At 47.6% G+C, this 16,911-nt stretch overlaps 6 protein-coding genes across 6 annotated transcripts; 2 read left to right on the top strand and 4 right to left on the bottom strand.

Moving 5' to 3' along the window:
* Positions 1-941: 941 nt before the first annotated feature.
* On the bottom strand, positions 942-1,838 carry N7525_007878 (uncharacterized protein; the record flags this gene model as incomplete). The annotated part of the gene is made up of 3 exons (XM_061214238.1): positions 942-1,155; positions 1,442-1,643; positions 1,697-1,838. 3 exons carry the CDS (start codon positions 1,836-1,838, stop codon positions 942-944), a joined length of 558 nt encoding a protein of 185 aa, XP_061068669.1.
* Positions 1,839-4,280: 2,442 nt separating this feature from the next.
* On the top strand, positions 4,281-6,726 carry N7525_007877 (uncharacterized protein; the record flags this gene model as incomplete). The annotated part of the gene is made up of 4 exons (XM_002568292.2): positions 4,281-4,860; positions 4,910-5,350; positions 5,415-6,464; positions 6,524-6,726. 4 exons carry the CDS (start codon positions 4,281-4,283, stop codon positions 6,724-6,726), a joined length of 2,274 nt encoding a protein of 757 aa, XP_002568338.2.
* Positions 6,727-6,879: 153 nt separating this feature from the next.
* N7525_007876 (MFS transporter) lies at positions 6,880-8,959 on the bottom strand (the record flags this gene model as incomplete). The annotated part of the gene is made up of 8 exons (XM_002568291.2): positions 6,880-6,951; positions 7,025-7,290; positions 7,356-7,888; positions 7,952-8,058; positions 8,133-8,344; positions 8,400-8,470; positions 8,523-8,576; positions 8,634-8,959. 8 exons carry the CDS (start codon positions 8,957-8,959, stop codon positions 6,880-6,882), a joined length of 1,641 nt encoding a protein of 546 aa, XP_002568337.2.
* A 1,518-nt stretch (positions 8,960-10,477) lies between these two features.
* Positions 10,478-11,446, bottom strand: N7525_007875 (aminoglycoside phosphotransferase family protein; the record flags this gene model as incomplete). The annotated part of the gene is made up of 1 exon (XM_061214237.1): positions 10,478-11,446. The coding sequence occupies one exon, from the start codon at positions 11,444-11,446 to the stop codon at positions 10,478-10,480; it is 969 nt and encodes a 322-aa protein (XP_061068668.1).
* Positions 11,447-12,078: 632 nt separating this feature from the next.
* N7525_007874 (uncharacterized protein) lies at positions 12,079-13,722 on the top strand (the record flags this gene model as incomplete). Its single annotated transcript, XM_061214236.1, has 2 exons — positions 12,079-12,177; positions 12,229-13,722. 2 exons carry the CDS (start codon positions 12,079-12,081, stop codon positions 13,720-13,722), a joined length of 1,593 nt encoding a protein of 530 aa, XP_061068667.1.
* A 470-nt stretch (positions 13,723-14,192) lies between these two features.
* Positions 14,193-16,400, bottom strand: N7525_007873 (putative cholinesterase; the record flags this gene model as incomplete). The annotated part of the gene is made up of 1 exon (XM_002568287.2): positions 14,193-16,400. One exon carries the CDS (start codon positions 16,398-16,400, stop codon positions 14,193-14,195), a length of 2,208 nt encoding a protein of 735 aa, XP_002568333.2.
* Between the last annotated feature and the right edge of the window lie 511 nt (positions 16,401-16,911).

Raw genomic sequence — 16,911 nt, 5'->3', positions numbered from 1 at the left:
GCTAGCACTAAGGAAACGCCAACTTTCACAACACGGGCTAGGGGTGCGAGCTGCACTTATCCTTTCAATAGAGGGGCCTTAGCGATCAAATGCCGCGTGTGGAATTCTGACTACTGACACATGTACATACTCCCTCGAGGCCTGGGATACCAATCAAACCACGATCGGCAGCCTATCTAGGCGGTGATCTGTGTAAGACAATAGCCGAGCCTAGGCCATGGACAAGAAAAGGAAGGCTGGCAGGTACTGGCGTTGGTTATTGTTTTGGCTGAATGTCAGTTCGTAGATGGCATGTTGATCGTGGAATGTTGGAACAGATGTGGAACCCAAATGAGAGATTCGTCAGCGATGGAATTTTTGATCGCTGACATTCAAGTAATAAGATTGGTAGACAAGGGCTTAGGAATGTAGTGCGGGATTTGCTTCCAACAACATTAATTTGAACTCTGGATCCACGAGGACGTTGTGGTACGGAGTAGAGAGTGGAGAACGGATTGTATCTGATATCACTTTCAGAAGCTGCTTCACGTGGGCAACTGTATGGCAGTTGGACGGCGTTGTCTGAACGATTATCGCAAATGCACCATAACCGGTGGCACACTATCGTCGCCGGCGTATCTCATTATGTTGCACAAATGTCGACTGGAACAGAAACCGATATGGATGATCTACCCAGAGAATTTCCATGTACTCGATAGAACAACTTTGCCTTCAGGGCATAGACCCGAAATACGAAACACGAATGGAAAGTAGGTGGATAGCGTCGATGGGTAGGCAGTGAAACGCAAGCCTCAATCGATGTAGTCAAGATCGTGCGGCCCCATTCCTCTTGTGACTTCCATTCTCATTTTGAATCATCGGTCGGTGCCAATACCACATAACCAAAGAAGAAGTCTCGTCGTGACCCCACTAGAAACATCAGTCAGATCTGGATAATCTTATCATGCTTCCAGCCCAAAGAATGCCATTGCCAGCAACTGAAATTCGGCGGCAAGAACAATTGGTGGCGACTGATTCAAATCAGCGGAATCGAACCGAAGATCAATCCTCAGGGGAGTTGACGCGTCTGTATTCGTTGGCTGGAGACTTTGCAACTGGATAGCCGGTGGTTGGGCAGAGCAGGCAACGAGTTTGCCAGTGAATGTCGCAGCACCACTGTGGAGAGAGACTGTTCCGCTCTGAGTCCATAATACTTATTCTTTCCTGGGACAAGTATTAGGAGATGTTCGTTTCGCGTTGGGAGGATTTGCACGGGATGTATTGCTTCCAGAATTTTCGACCTTCCTGCCTTGCCATCCCGCTGCCACAGTGCAAAGTTGATACTGTAAACCACTTCCGTCATTTCTGGTGACATGTCGTGTATTTCGTGGGATTTGTGGAATGGTAGCTGAGACTTCCAGGTAGCTGCAGATGTTCTTGTTGGATTTGGTGATTGGCGCACGGGTGACGACAGGCGTGGATGGGAAGTTCCTCGGGGATAATAAGCTTGAAGGGGAGTCGGTGACTCTTGCAGGGTTTCAGGGTGTTTGTGTCCTCAAAGTAGTCGTAAATGGCCATATCCATGCTTAGGAAGGGTTTCTGGAGTGAATTGAAGGGTAAAGCCAGATGGGTATTCATGTTCTCGACTTGGACTCGCATCATGCCTGTTGGCTGTGTTAATATCGGTATGGTAGTGCTACTTCCATCGCTCGCGTACCTTTGAATGTGATAGTTATGTCTTCAATGTTGGGTTCTTGGTGAGGTATAAAAATGATTTCGCCATCGATTGTGTCGTGGGTCTTGAAAGTTGGCGAGTCAAACGAGCTATTAACAACAAATTCTACATTCGATAACTGCATCATGTGCGTGTGTTTGGTTGACCCAGCCCGTAGCCCTGGAGCTAAACTATATACCTATGACATGCCAGTCAAGTATCGTTTTCCCGAGTTGAATTCTTCTTATACCGGACACTGAATTCACCGGTTCACCCGATGAGGCTAGATTACTTCCATTATCAAATAATCCCAGAAAAAGAGCAAGTACGGTCTATGTGATGTGGAGGATAGTCGGCAAACGCACATCTTCCCGATCTTCGCCGAGCAAAAGTTGCGGCCAAAACACTTCGAGCCGAAAGTTGCCATCTACAGAACATATAGTATAGTAGAAGATAGCTTTGCATTTCAGCCTGATTTAATCCCCATTTTTGACAGATAAGCAATGTTAGCAGTACATGTCAATTCTCAGGAAATCGAAAATTACCTCCCTCGAGTCCAACACTATATATATCCTGGTCACCAAATTAGTAAAGGTCTTGAACTCGTAAGAGGCAAGATACCGTACAAAAACTGAAAAGTCCCCGTGAACCACCGTTGTGACATATCGGGTTGTAATCTATTGCATCTGGTACCTAGGTATGTATGGTTGCAGAGGCTCATTTGTGGTGGCTCGCATGTGAAATACATGAGTGGCTCGCCCTTTTTGTCATTAGAGTCTTCGTTTCCTCGTTACATTCGACCTTAGCTTTTACTGATAGACCAATATATGAGGTTGGATCTAATATATTTCGCAAGTGTACATAGCTATAACTGGTTACGATTCTAATAGTTATGTGGGATATTCAGTGATATATGTCTAACCTCTACTATGATAAGGTCAATTGAACGTTATTATTTTACTTTCTCGTTTTCCTTCTCTGAGACAAAAAGGCGGCCTGTGACTGTAACAGTAAAATGGGAACATAACAACAAGCGCAAAAGGACACCTCACAAACACACGAATAATAATATTGATGAGGTGTTGGAGCTTGCATGTATGCAGCATGCACCAGAGGACATTAAGTAGTGAGGGTAGTTAGGCCCACCAATGAGGAGCAATGTATATCGTGACGAATTCTACTCCTTGCTTGTCCGTAAACTGGCCCCATCCAGGCCTGCAGCCCGTTGTCGCTCAACTAAAACCCACAACGTTAAGGGGACCAAGCAAAATAATTCAAGTTGTGTTACCCTTGAACACCAATACCCCCGCAGAGATAGAGAATTGACATCTAAGATACAGACCTCAAACAGGGAAGTAGCTTTCCTGTTCTGGAAGCAGTAGCATGTAGATCAGTGGATCGTCCTTGGGTCAATGGCTTGAAGAAACGCATGACACTGTGTCTGGTTGTGAGTTGATTTATGAACGAAGCATGAGGCCGAAGAGAATCAATGATACCTTTGCTAATACAAGAAAGGTAACAACGTGGTGCCACTGACGTTCCATCTGCTTAGACCTAGATCGATATATTGTTCCCATTGAGGCATGTATGTATCGTATAGTACATCGTACCTTCTACTCTGGCGCCTTCGATTTGGTTAAGGCAAGGAAACAAAGGAAGAAGAAGTACTGCGTAAAGCAGGTAAAGGAACCTTTTCTTGTTGTTGTATACTGGTACCTTTATTTATAAACACATCAACCACAATCGCTTCAGCCACACTCGGGAAGCATGCAATAGACAAAAGCATAGAACAGATATAATAAGTTACAATATATGTTCGTGCGATGGTGGGAACTATAATCAAAAGCAGTAAGAAAAAGGGGGTCCAGGTGTGGTGAGCTTGGAATTACCCTGTTCCTCCATGTTACAGGCCTGAGCTCACAGTCTGACACACATGGAACCACCATACCAGAGTAACTCTAATGTAGTATGATGACGCCACTTGTTACCAAACAATGTCGATCTATCCACTTCGGAGGCTAGTATGCGTATAGCGCCGGGCCTCCCGTGTCGTTAGCGTTAAGTAATAGACAAGTATTCTACCATTTGTTAATTTATATTGACCATTCCCCTCAAATATCTTGAGTCGATGGGAGGTAATTGTAGGGTTGACCGGGATATACCGGCCCAAGGACTATCACAATGTGCCTCATGACGGGTATGAAGTGCCGGTGAACTGCCCTAGGTAAGTACGTTTATCTTGTCAGACATCATCCCAAGAGCTTTGGCCAGCATACTTTCATCATCTTCCTGGACAACCAAGCGTCATAGCACCGGATATATTATCAGGAGATGAATGGTTCGTTGTAGATGGCAACCAGCACCACCCACCAAATATGAATATGACGTGTGTAGCAACTCAAAGAAGTGCCCTGCAGATAGCTAGGCGGAGGGTGAGAGGTAGGGAAGCAATGCCCCAAATCGAGTCGAAGCTAGGGGAATATATAAACGGACACGGTGTCTCTAGACAAGAGCAAAGCAGTTAAAGGCAACGATCAGGCCACATACATTAGGTCTTATGAAGATCGATAACCCTATTATTTTCAACATGGATCATGCGGCACGAGAACTTTCGAGTGATACAGAATACTCTCCCGAAGCTTTTATCGCAACTCTATTACGTGACAAACCAGAGCATAAGCATTTGGATGTCTTAACTGAGCTTCTGACAAGGAGTTCCGAAATCGATGAGCGGGTTGCTTCAGCTATCAGTGCCGCTTGGCACTGGATATGCCAGAATGATCTTTGGTCCATGAGATATGAGAGCCTCAGCGAGTACCGAAAGGCTATCGGATATATGGAAACTGTACGACCAATAGTACAGCGACATAAGAAATCGGAGCTAGCGAAACGATCAAGTATCCAAACAATCTTTCGTTACTGGAAGGTCCCCTATGACAAGGCTTTTTCGATAAACACTCGCCCCTTAAGCTGGAGCAAACACTTACTTTCATTGGTAGCCTGCTTGAGCAAGCATCGGGGCCATCTGGAGTCTGTCTCACTTCTCGAAGAAAGTATGAAAAACAGACCAGAACGCGGACGCACTAGGAATCGCCTCATGGCAAGCGATGTCCAACGGGCATTGGAGACTTTAGGCATACCACAGACACGCTTGGCAACACGCGAATGTAAGTGATGACATTCTCCAGTTGAACCCTCTAAGGACGTTGCTTACAGCATTTCAAGCAAAAAAATCCCGGATCTTTTCTCGCGCGGCTCAAAGCAAAGGCACCGATAATGGGGCTGAGTTTGGCTCCACGCCTTCCACAATCCATCCAGAAGCGTGGTCCCTCCCCGAGACACCGCTGTCGTTGGGAGTCTCGCCTACTCAACCGTTACAAACCAACACAGAGCTAGATGAGTGGCAGTGCTGTGGATGTATCCCAATATGCTTGCCACTCATCGCCCTAATTTCTACTCCTGGAGCGAAGTTTGATAAGAAGCTTCTGACGGCATTGGTGGACTGGGCATATACAATGTCGTGGGGTAGCTTCTGCTCCGACCACCTAATGCAACTCGCCCAGTTCATCCCCGGAGAGGATCCGTGCAATAGAAATAGAGCTGAAGCAATTCAGAGTCTGGGAGCCTTCTGCTCGCGTGGACGCTATAGTTGCATCGGTACGTGCAATGTCCTCTACGTTCAGCCGCTGTCAAATATATGTTAACGTACGGTTACTGATAGGCGATCAACCTTCTATCTCCGCTCCCATCCTTTGTTCCAATGCAGAGCTGCTATGTCGTTATACTGGGTCTGCCGATGCTTGGTGGCGTTGGCGAAGGGATGGGTTTCTCCATATTCCCGGCTTCTTCTCCTACATGGAAGAGCTTGGTGTGTTCGAACGGGTCCGAAAGTACCTCACCAGAAGCGCCACTCAAGAATACACCAATTTGATCGATCAAAGCACGATCCAGCGGTGCTACAGGATGCTAACTGAAATGGTACAACGGGATCCGGCACATTATGCTGTTCTCGTCGCATGCAGACCGGACCAAAATTCGAAACTCATTCATCGCCGAGGCGAATATCAACAACACACTGTTTTTGAAAGCGACGATATAGGGTTCGGTGCCCCAATCGACCGTATTAAATGGCTGGTTCAAGGAGAAGGCACAAGCGACGTCCAAAGTACTGTCGTCTTCCCGACGTATGAGACTGCACAAAAGATCCTACTGGCCCCAGGGTCCCATCGCCAATTGGACTCATGGCGACAGAGCTCATTGGAATTAAAGTATGGAAATGGATACACAGTATTTGGTGAGACTCAGGAGATTGTGGTACAGCCCGGAGATTTAGTTATGTGTCTTCCGCAAATTCTCCGATGGCCAAAGACCTTTTCATCCTCGAACATTCTCAACATGTCACAGGTCGGACTGGAAAGCAGCATCACCACAACTCCCGAAGAACCTAGTGAGAGGCACGATACATATTGTTCCGATGTCTGGGAACATCCAGAACCGCAGTTTTACCATGCCGAACAAACACCGCACGAATATCATGCGGCAAAAGCGGGTCTTACCGAGGACAGCTGGTGTGATGTTTCCAGTGCTATAGGCCAGGCATTGGCCGACCATCTGGATTGGAGTAACGACAAAGTGAGCGAAGAAATGAATTGCATTCTTGGTTCCCATGGAGCGAGAGCAGTCGAATTTGTCGCGAAGTCACGGGCGGAGTTGGCAAGACAGTTCCACAAACTGTGTGATTCACTTGAGCGAAATGCAGAGCGGGACTCTGGTATGAAGTACCCTTCCTGTTTTACAACAACACTACTTACTGACTGACTCGGATTCAAGCTTGCGGGATGGACATGTGTGAGGAGCAACTCAACGAGCCGGAATTCTTCCAAGACCAACTTGAATACCTTGAGACCCCGGAGTCATTTATAGATCCTTTAGCGCCAATGTCTCCTACATGGAATACTCCCTCACTAGATGATATGGTCGCAGACTTGGATCATACTTTTTCCCAACAGCGTATGTCTTTCGAGTTGCCTTGAGTGGACATGTACAGTTAGATATTATAATTGTTCGAGTTCTATTTTCAAAGCGATGTATCTATATCCGAGACCACAAACTGTTCGCATCACCGCTGCTGATATGTTTCAAAAGTAAAACCGAAAGTAAAGCCGAAAGTCATCGCCACTCCCTATTTAGCTATGCTCTGCAAATTTAGATCTAGCACGGAGGCCTGCACCGCAAAAGTAGAGAATAAACATGCCTATCTGGGTGTAAGTTAGTATGGGAAATGACCATCATATCTGAATTCTGGCACATGTTCAATAAGAGGAGACTTACAATTCCTAGGATGCTCAAGCCAGCTAACAGAGTCACCCCTTTGTCAATACCAAGGTCAATGAACATAAATCGGGAGAAAAGGATGAATGCGAACGCGACGGCAGATCGTGATATATCATTTCCGGCGAACAGTGAAGCTTCATACTTTGGGTACGCAAGCGACAGGTAGACAAGTACGCATTGCAAAACGATGAAGACAGATCCTGCATATAGGACAATACCGAGGGCGCTAACAGCCCAATGGATACTTCCATTGGTAGTCCAGGCTAAACGACATAAAGTTAGTCTCATAGTATGGAATATAAACCTTAGAAGGACTGCTTCTACTTACCGAAAATAAAAAGTCCGATCGTTGGACCAAAAGAAGCGAACAGAGCAGGGGGTAGGCGGTGCTCGTGTGGACGCCTGCCGTTGGCCTTTAGATCAGGCATGAGACTGGTATAAAGATACACAATATAGACAACAACTGCAACTGCACAGCCAATAATGATTGAGATAAAGATCAGGGCAACATCCTTAGCATCAAACCCATATTTGGCCGGATAGACCAACGGAAACGCCTCGAAGAATGAGTAATAGATTCCATAAACCAAGGAGGTGTAGACATTGGCGAACAGGATGGCCGGATCTTTAACCATTATCTCCACAGGTTTGACTAGAGAGTCAAGAAGCATGTTGTAAAACTTTTGACGATTCTGCGTAATCTCTGATTGCGAGAAAAGCTTCGTGTTCCCAGTAAATCTGCGTAGTCGCTCTGCACGGCGGAGGAGGATATTATCGGCCGACGTCTCTGGAAGACAGATGACCATAAGGATAAGGATGGGTGCGCTCATCCAAAGAATTTCCCACATTGCCCACCGCCATCTGAACACCATAATCAGCCCGTGATATGAATATGATACACACAATGTCAATTCGGAGTCTCACCCCTTTTCGGCGATTGAAAAGACCGACAAAACCGGACCAAGTGCTGGTCCACCGTACGCCGCAGCAACCCAGCTGGTCAATCCTAGCGGTAGGTAAATACCCGAGTACTATGCGATATTCGGTTAGCTCTAGCAGAAGAAGGTACACACCCTTTCACGCTAAGAGGCATTTTTGCACGAACCATATCTCCCATCGAGGCACCACCACTTGCCAGGCAGGGGCTCCCGAAAAAGCCCTGAAGAAGTCGAAGAACCATAAATCCGGCGAAATTTTCTACCAAAGCGGTGGGGACACATAGTATAACAAAGGCGATGAAGGAGGTAACATACGGGATGTTGCGACCATATAATGGAACCTCGCTCAAGGGCGAGAAGAGCAACGGTCCCAGACCATCTAGAAGAACCGAGGCATTAACACTTATCCTTTGTGAGGGGTGCTAAGAACTTACAGCCTAAGACATATAATGCCAACCCCAATGAAGCCTTCGTTTGACTGACTTGGAAATATTCCATTACCTGGCTGTTGGGCAATTAGTCGCGGTGGTGCACTTCTCCTGGGATTTCGAGCTTACGGTGCGGCTGGCACATAGATTGATGAGCCAGAATATATGGCAAATGTGTACAAACTATCGGGAATTAGTCACACTGTTGCATGAAGAGGTATAGTGTGAGGTGATATGTACCATATCTGAAGGGTAACAAGTCTTTTCTTCCATGATGACCAATTTCTGGGGTTCGAGGGATCGTCTGGTCCATACCAACCAACTATATTATTCGTCTCATCTTGCGCGTGTCCTCCCTCTGAATTGGCACCCGGCGGGAAGTACGGAGCTAGCGCTGGAGTTATGGGAGAGTCGCTAAGACTTTGATCGGATTCAATCGGGTGTCCTTTCTGTTCTAGATTCGCCGGTAGAACAAATCCGGGCTTTTCTTCCGGATAAAGTAGAATCCTATTCCCGGTAATCGCTCGTAAAAGTTGGCCCAGAGGTGACTCGCGTATGGTGTCCATATCGACTTCGGAGCCGATAGTTTATTAGTTTATAGAATAACTGTGGATAAATCACAGAAGATGGTTAGCTATTATAGCTAGACTTCGCTTATGATCATCCGAGTCTACAATACATCACTTCATATCAAATGGCGAAAGTATAGGGTGCACGATGTACGCAGGCCATCATCGTTAAGGCAAATCCGGGCGATCGGTGTAACCACCCCTTGCATTATATGCAAGATTCGCAGAATTTGCAAAACCAGTCTTCATAGTTCGACACTACTGGAATTTGTACGAGACATCAGGAAATTATATCAAGATCGAACCTAAAATATGTTGACCTGAAAGATCAACAAATACCGATGCTTTGTGTAACAACTTCATGAGCGCATATAGTGTTGGATTACAGATTATATTATATAGACCCGAGGACAAGATATAAGCCCTGGAATCTCAATGGAAGGTTATTGAGGATAATCTATTCTCTAACTTCTGTCTCCATGGGATAATATTCTAAGGAAATTGATATTGCCATTTCTCTTTCGTCTAGTGAGTTTATGACCCAGCAGCTCGCCACTACGCATATCCCCAGAACTAGACCATTGGGTTGCACATTGAATGCTGTGATAATCTCCCACATGGAAGTATATAATTGTTGGGTGTCCCGGCCCCATAGATTCAGCACCATCTAGCCACTTAAATCTCTACTCGCTCCTCTCTCTTCCTTTCTGTCCCCCATCTCCTCCGCTGCAGACCCAACGTACACACTTTTATCTCCATAGAGGCTCCACATTATGTACACCGTAACACTCCGTTGGAGATAGACATGTGTTACCAGGTATTTGCGCCGTTTCCGAATCTGGATACTTGCATATTTCGTACATCTATTAGCATAGGGAAGTATAAACACATCCCGCTTTTTATTCACTCCCAATACTTTCCAATAGACGATTGTTTCTATAGGGGACTATCTTCTTCGTTAGTATCGATAGTCCTCACTCGGTTGTGTTGTAGATATTGTCTGGGTCGAATATTGGACGATGATTGGCTCGGCAACATGAAATTTCGCCAGATTCCTCCCCGTACTTCATTCATCTCCTAGATTACATCTGCAGAGAGCTCGGCTGGCTCTCTTGCTGTCGTTGCCCCTAACCAGCTGGGGCTTTTTGGGTATACTTCTGCCCCGACAAACCCTACGAACGATATGGCGTTCCTAGGAAAGAGAATGGAAGAGTTTCTAGCCCCGCCGGACGCCGACTTTGACTTGCTCGGCCCCTCGCTTACCGATTCAGTATACTCGTGGCCAAACCTTTCTTTGTGGACCGCATGAAAGGGTATTATGACGATTATAATGTATCAATGATTACACGAGAAAGCCACGATCGAATCATGTCGGAACAGATAGGCGCAGAAAGAGAATTCAACGTCATCACAGAGATCAGGCAGTGAATCTTTCTAAAGCCCAGGGGCGATAAAGTGTAAAATCTCTGAGATGGAGTATATGGAGTAAAAGTGCATTCGCAGGACACATCCCGGCTAAATCAATAGCTTTTCCATCAAAAAAGAGTGCATGAAGTACTCAGCGTCGTACGGTTGAAGTATTTGTACCAGATAGTCCGTCCAATCACTCTGCCAGTGCCAGACAAGTAGAGCCTTTGCGTATTCCCAGTATTCCGGGTACCAACCACTTCGCTCCCAGTCTATAATGGCGGCCACTTTTCCGTCTTTCACGATGATATTCTGAGGCCTAAGATCACCATGCGCAAATAAAATGCGGTGGGATACAGGAAGCATCCCACTGAGAAAACTCTTGATGTGGCGTTTCGGCGCATTGTTCAGATAGTTGTTGATAATTGCCGTGTTAAACTCTTGCTCCGAATCAAAGGGGCCTTGAAATAGATGATTAGTTCGGGTGTAGTGGTCACTAATTCCTAGTGCTATACCTTTATCAATAGAGGTCGCTAAACAGCAGTCAGTAACAGGACCACGATCTATAGAGCCAATATATCCAGCAGGCTCTATATCGCGGATCTCCTGGACACAGCTTGCAAGTTGTCTTAAAATGTGGGATTTAGTGGAGACGCTCAAGGAGTTCCAAGCTTCATAGAGTGTTTCGCCGGCAACGTAACTCATAAAGATGTAAGTATCGTAGAGGCCTCCGAAATCGTCAGGATCACGGTCAATCGGACCGTACGTATAATATGCAAAGACTTTGGGCACAGGAACCCCTGTATTCTGCGTAATATAAATCATGTTTTTAGCTTCGATAATATTGATATGAGGACCGAACTTGACGGCGACTTCAGGTGATATCTTTACAATCACAACACCATGGCAGAAGATGAGGTTGCTTCGGTCCTCGCAAAGTTGGTCAACAGTATCGGGATGCGGAGGGCAAAACCCAGGCGCAGTGTAGTGCACATCCAAGTGAGGCTTGGAAGTCGAAGGTTGAGGGCTACTCGACACTATAGAAGACGCCATATCGTTGTTGAGTGTTGGAGGCATGTTCCTAGTGTGGGTGACAGATAAAAATGAGAATGATCGGAGGGTGTTGCAGATGAGAAGAGAGATCAAACAAAAGGAGTCACGTGTGGACAAGCTGTGACAGCCACGGACTTTTTTCATACAAGGCTAGGATAAAGACACTCTTTCCCATCACGTCATCAGCCTATTCTAGGCATCCAGCAGAATCTGCCTAGGATTATGCTGAGAATTACAACTAGTTAAGACCTTTTTCTCTTCAGGTAACGGCTGATTGGGTCATACAGCGCCACATCAGGCTTCACAGTCATGCAACAGTGTACGTGAGTCACGGGTATGGATGACACCGAGTCAGATGTTTTTTTCTTTTTGTGTAATTGGGATAGAGATCTGAGGCAAGACAGCTTACTATCATAGTATTTTTGGATAATCTTTACATTTCATGTATATATCACTTTCATTTTACTTCCAAGCTTCATCTCTCTTTATCAATCTACGAACTTTCATACTTCGCAGTTCTTTGGTTCCCCCGCAGTGGGTCCCGTTCGTGCCTGACCGCTCTCTTCCTCGTCAACACCTTGACATGCGCCCAACCTCGAGATGAAATGCTTCGATGCATCTGCTTGCATGCACTTCTCTCTTCATACCCCGCATCCATGGCTTCTGCGGATATTCACTGGGGTACATTGATCAATTCAGACAAGAGCCCAGCCCCACTGCTGGAACAGCTATGTCTGGGGATCGCGCAGTTGATGGTAAGTTCTAGACCGTGTTTTGGACCAGACACCATATTGACCTCTTTCAAGCCCAGCTTTGATGCCAACGGCACCTGTGATATAACTCCCGAACGACTCGCTGCCTTTTACCGCAAAGTCGGCGGCAACTACGACCCGCTATTCCTCGAGACCAAGGCACAAGCCCTATCGTTCATATACCAGTCACTAGGATGTTTCCACAGTTTACAACCTTCGGCCAATCCTTATGAACCCCCATCGATTCCCTCACTACTTCCAAATGGCTTCGTGCGGTGGCAGACAATACAGCTGTTGATGGACCCAGATGAACACTCTGTGTATTTGCAGAATGCGGTGGAGCTTTGGGACATCGCAGATGCAAATGGCGACATATTCCCAAAGACAATCCCTCGCGACGCATTTCCTTCCGAGCCTGACCCGGAGATGCTGGAATGGCATGAAGGTGTGAGTCGGCGATTGGAGCGCGACTATTTGAAAAGACACACGAAGCGTGCTTCGCCGCCAGACTTTGGGACATATCATTACCATTTCAGTGGCAAGGATCCTCTGCCCAACGAAGATGACTACTTCTCACGCCGGTCGAAGTCAAAGCGCCACAGTCATGTGGATCCCGATCGGCCCAGCGACCATCGCAATCACCGCCGACGATACAGCGGAGAATATCCCGCTTCTTCTGCACGCAGGTCTCGGGCCACTCGGTCGGGGTTTTCGACCCCGCGAGTTTCATCCCCTCCCCCATGGGGAGAACCTGCGCCCCGTTCAAGTGGACGAGGCCAAGGTGGTCGGCACGGCCATCCACTAAGCCCAGGGACAGGTGAGGTTCCAGATGTCTCTGATGTGTCTTCAGATGAGTCGGCACGTCACCGCAAGGACCGTGCCAAACCCCATAGGCACCGAGAGCGGCGTCATCTATCACCACCTTCCAACAGTAATGCCAGACGCCACTCTCACGAAGCCTACATCCGCAGACCATTCCGAGATCTGTCGCCCGCAAGTCCTACTCGATATCGCCATGGGCACGAAAGCCACTCTTCACGATCTAGTAAATCCCACTCTGAGCCTTCCCCAAAGGTTCACCCGAGAGATCACCCAAGGGATCATCAAAGAGATAGGGAGCATCCAAGGGATTACCCAAAGGAAAATCCAAAGGAGCATGCAAAAGACCGTTCTCGATCGCGCACCGCAGGTGTCAAATTCCGCGAATTCATATTCGGCGACCCCGGTCCTGCTCCGACTGCTCCTGATCCACCTTTCTACAGACCACCAACTCCACCACCCCCAAGAGCTGTACCGAGACATCTTGGACCTTACGCCGCAGATGAAATGAGACGAGGAAGCTACAGTGGTGGCAGTCCAGGTAATAGTCGTCCCAATAGTGGAGGAAGCGGCTCAGAGCGGCAGCGATCGTACAGCAGTGCTGGATTCCACCCTCGCCCAAGCGGATGGGCGAGCCCTCGGAGCTCCGGTTCAAAGCGATACCCTCCCGCCACCGTTCCCGAAGATGATAGATATGTTCCCTCGCGGAGGGTCCCGATTTACGAATAATGCTCACGACGTCCTGCACGTTTATATCTCACGAATTTCCTTCTACCATTTGTCCTCATCGTTTTGGGCATATGGACATCTACCGAGCATTGGCTCTACACATTTGTCGCTAACATGACTCAACCCTTTGGCTTTGGCATCTCATCTCTATCACGACAGACCTAGCATCCCTCTTATTTTTGGCGGGCATGTTGTTTCTTCTGGTTTTCCCTGCTTCTTTGCACCGATGATACTCACCATTCGAATGAATATTTCACAAGCTCAAATATACCAGAGCACACAAATGTAAACTTGAAGCTGCACCGTGTAGGTCCCATGATGTTCGAAGCTTAAATCGCTTCCGTTATTCACCGTGATGAAGAATTTCCACGGGTAGTGACATATTGCTATGGTATGACCCTATCAGCTTATAATTGTTCCAAGGTTGATTGTAGCTATTGATGAATAACCAGGCTGAATCCAACATAAATTCAATGAGACAAATGCGCCCTCTGGAAAGTAAACCCATAATCACGCAGCACAGCACAAATCCCATCCTCCTCGAAATTAACCGTAGTAGACGGCGGCATTCCCAGAACCGTCATATTCCGCTCTGACGGCGTATACTGCTCGATAACAAACCCATTCTCAGCACGCCCAATGGAGGAATCTGAACCAATCTCCCCGCCAAATATAGAAAGAGTACTCGCATAGGCCGGACCACGGACCTTCAAGAACTCCAAATCCGGATTTGGATTCCTCTCGCGGAAAAACGCGCCGAATACATCATGAACGAGCTGCGAGTGAAGAATATCCCGATCATCATAGTACGGACGCACATCTTCCGTCTTGGTATTCAGTGTACCCCACGCGAGCAGGATATCGGAAGTATGGCAGGAGGCGTTGTATACGCTATTCGGGTAACAGATATCCGGCATATTGGATGTCTGCGCATGACCATCTGCTACTTGAATCTCGTATAAGGACGGGAAGGCGGAATGGTAATGATCGAGAAGATAACCCTGCGGACAAGTCCACGTACTGTGGGTCAGCGCATCCGAAAGAGCATTGAGGACAGCATCGGTGTCCGAATCATCGACTTTGTACACGTCAGAAGAGATAATCTTCTGCGCGAGAGCGTCGCCGAATGTCGCGTTAAGCAGTACAGCGAGTGAGGCCGGAGTAGAGCCGAGAGTGTCCATGTAGAGGCTTGCCTCGTCACGGACGTTGGTGAACATGGTTGGGACGTTGATGGAGAGGTTGTTGTTGGCTAGGAGGGTGTTGAATTGGTCGTCGATTACGCCCGACCCTGTATCGTCTACCATCGGCATGAATGGTTCGGCTGCGGCTATCAGTTCTGCACTGTGGTAGAAGTGATTTGCAACGCTGGATGAGAAGATCTTCATTGCAGTCTGGAAATCGGTTGAGTTATCCAGATACTTTGAAGCCGGGACGGAACGAAGGCATTTGAGTAGAGTTGTTTCGGAAGCGTTTCCGTCGCAGCCAACTGCCTTCCCGATTTCTGGTGCGATGTATTTTGAGTAAACGGCGCGAGGGAACCACGGGAGGTCAAAATTTGATGATTGCACCAGCGCCCCGGAGAAGAGTCCTTTTGCGGCGGTGGAAGAGAGTAGGGCTACGATGCTCTGGCCACCGGAAGACTGCCCGAAGACAGTAACACGGGATGGATCACCTCCAAAGGCGACAATATTCTTCTGTATCCATTCCAAGGCCATGATCTGGTCTTGGATACCGTAATTTCCAGTTGTCAGGTTCCCCGTCGATAGAAAGCCCAGTGCCCCGAGTCGATAGTTAAGCGTGACGACGACCACATCGCTGCGACTGGCGAAATTCCCCCCGTCGTAATCTATCATACTTGCAGTGCCTTGTATAAATGAGCCACCGTATAGATAAACAGCCACGGGGCGCAGCGCGGTGTTCTTGGTGACATTGTGAGGCAGGAATGGGGTGAAGACGTTCAAGTAGAGGCAGTCCTCGGACATTCCACCAATAGGCACATTCGTAAGGCTTGAAGGGGATTGGATGCACGAATCCGCCATGCTGGTCGCATCGATGTTCTTCGATCCAGTGTAGGCTTGCGGTGGGGCAAGACGCAAGTCATCGATTGGGGGAGTCGCAAAGGGCACGCCGAGGAAACGGAAGGATCGCGCATCTCGGTATCCGGTTACGGTATAATCATCAGATTCCACGTTCAGCTTCGTGATTTCTCTTGCTTCTCGGTCGAGCTCAGTTGTTGCGGGCGGAGTAGATGTGCAGAGGGCTGGTAGCCTGTCTTGACATGATTTCTGTACGACCTTGCGGTGGGATATCGACAACGCAGAGCAGTTCTGGCTATCTTCCTGTTCTGTCGACAGCCACAAGTAATCGTCGTGTTGTAGCACATTTGCAAAGACGAGATAGTCCAGTTCATAATCGAGTTCGGTGTGACTTTGGTTGGTGTCTTGCCTCACAGACCACGGGAGGAGCTTCTCGCCGATAGCAGCGCATTTTGCAGCAGCACCAGCATAGCTTGAGTAATCATGTGCTAAAACAGCCGAAGTTCCATTGTTCTGAGGGCCAAGATTGTTGTAGTGCAATATGCGAAGAGCACCAAGGGATCCAACAAGGGGGTGGCGGTCCTCCGCCAAGCCCTGGCTCAACACCAAAGACAAGGCGAATACCACGAGATTGGACTTCATCTCAGAATATGCTTTTGACAAGATAGATCCAGTGGATGTGTCCGCAAATAAACGAGTTCTCGTAATTATTTACCACAACACCACAGACCGGATGCGTTATACTTTGCGAGGTTCCGCATTGGGAAATGCTCGGCAATTCTGAGTTCTCTCAAGGGTCGGTGAGAAATGCAGCAGCTTGAAGCGGGGGAAAATGGAGAATTTACAAGTCCCATGACGCTGTACACCACAGACAGTACTTGACATATGTTGGTCAAGCCCGATTATGAGGTAAGAACACAGACCTACTAGGTAGCCGTGGCCGGGTGGTATAAGAGTGTCCAACAACTGAAAGCTACTACCAAGACGCTATCGGATAAAAGGCTCCAGACGAAGTTTCCTTGCATAATATTTCAGAAAGTGGAATGACTCTCCGTGGAATGAATCTCGCGTTGAAAACTAACCTTCAAACGTCAGAAGTAATTGCTTGGAAAGTCTCATCCTCGCACTGCCCGATTGTGTACTCCATGACTCG

The sequence above is a fragment of the Penicillium rubens genome (assembly GCF_028828025.1).
Source record: "Penicillium rubens strain IBT 27055 chromosome Unknown utg000003l_segment0_segment0, whole genome shotgun sequence".
NCBI lineage: Eukaryota > Fungi > Ascomycota > Eurotiomycetes > Eurotiales > Aspergillaceae > Penicillium > Penicillium rubens.
The sequence above is the reverse complement of the archived record's forward strand: the minus strand, read 5'-3'. Positions and strand labels throughout refer to the sequence as shown.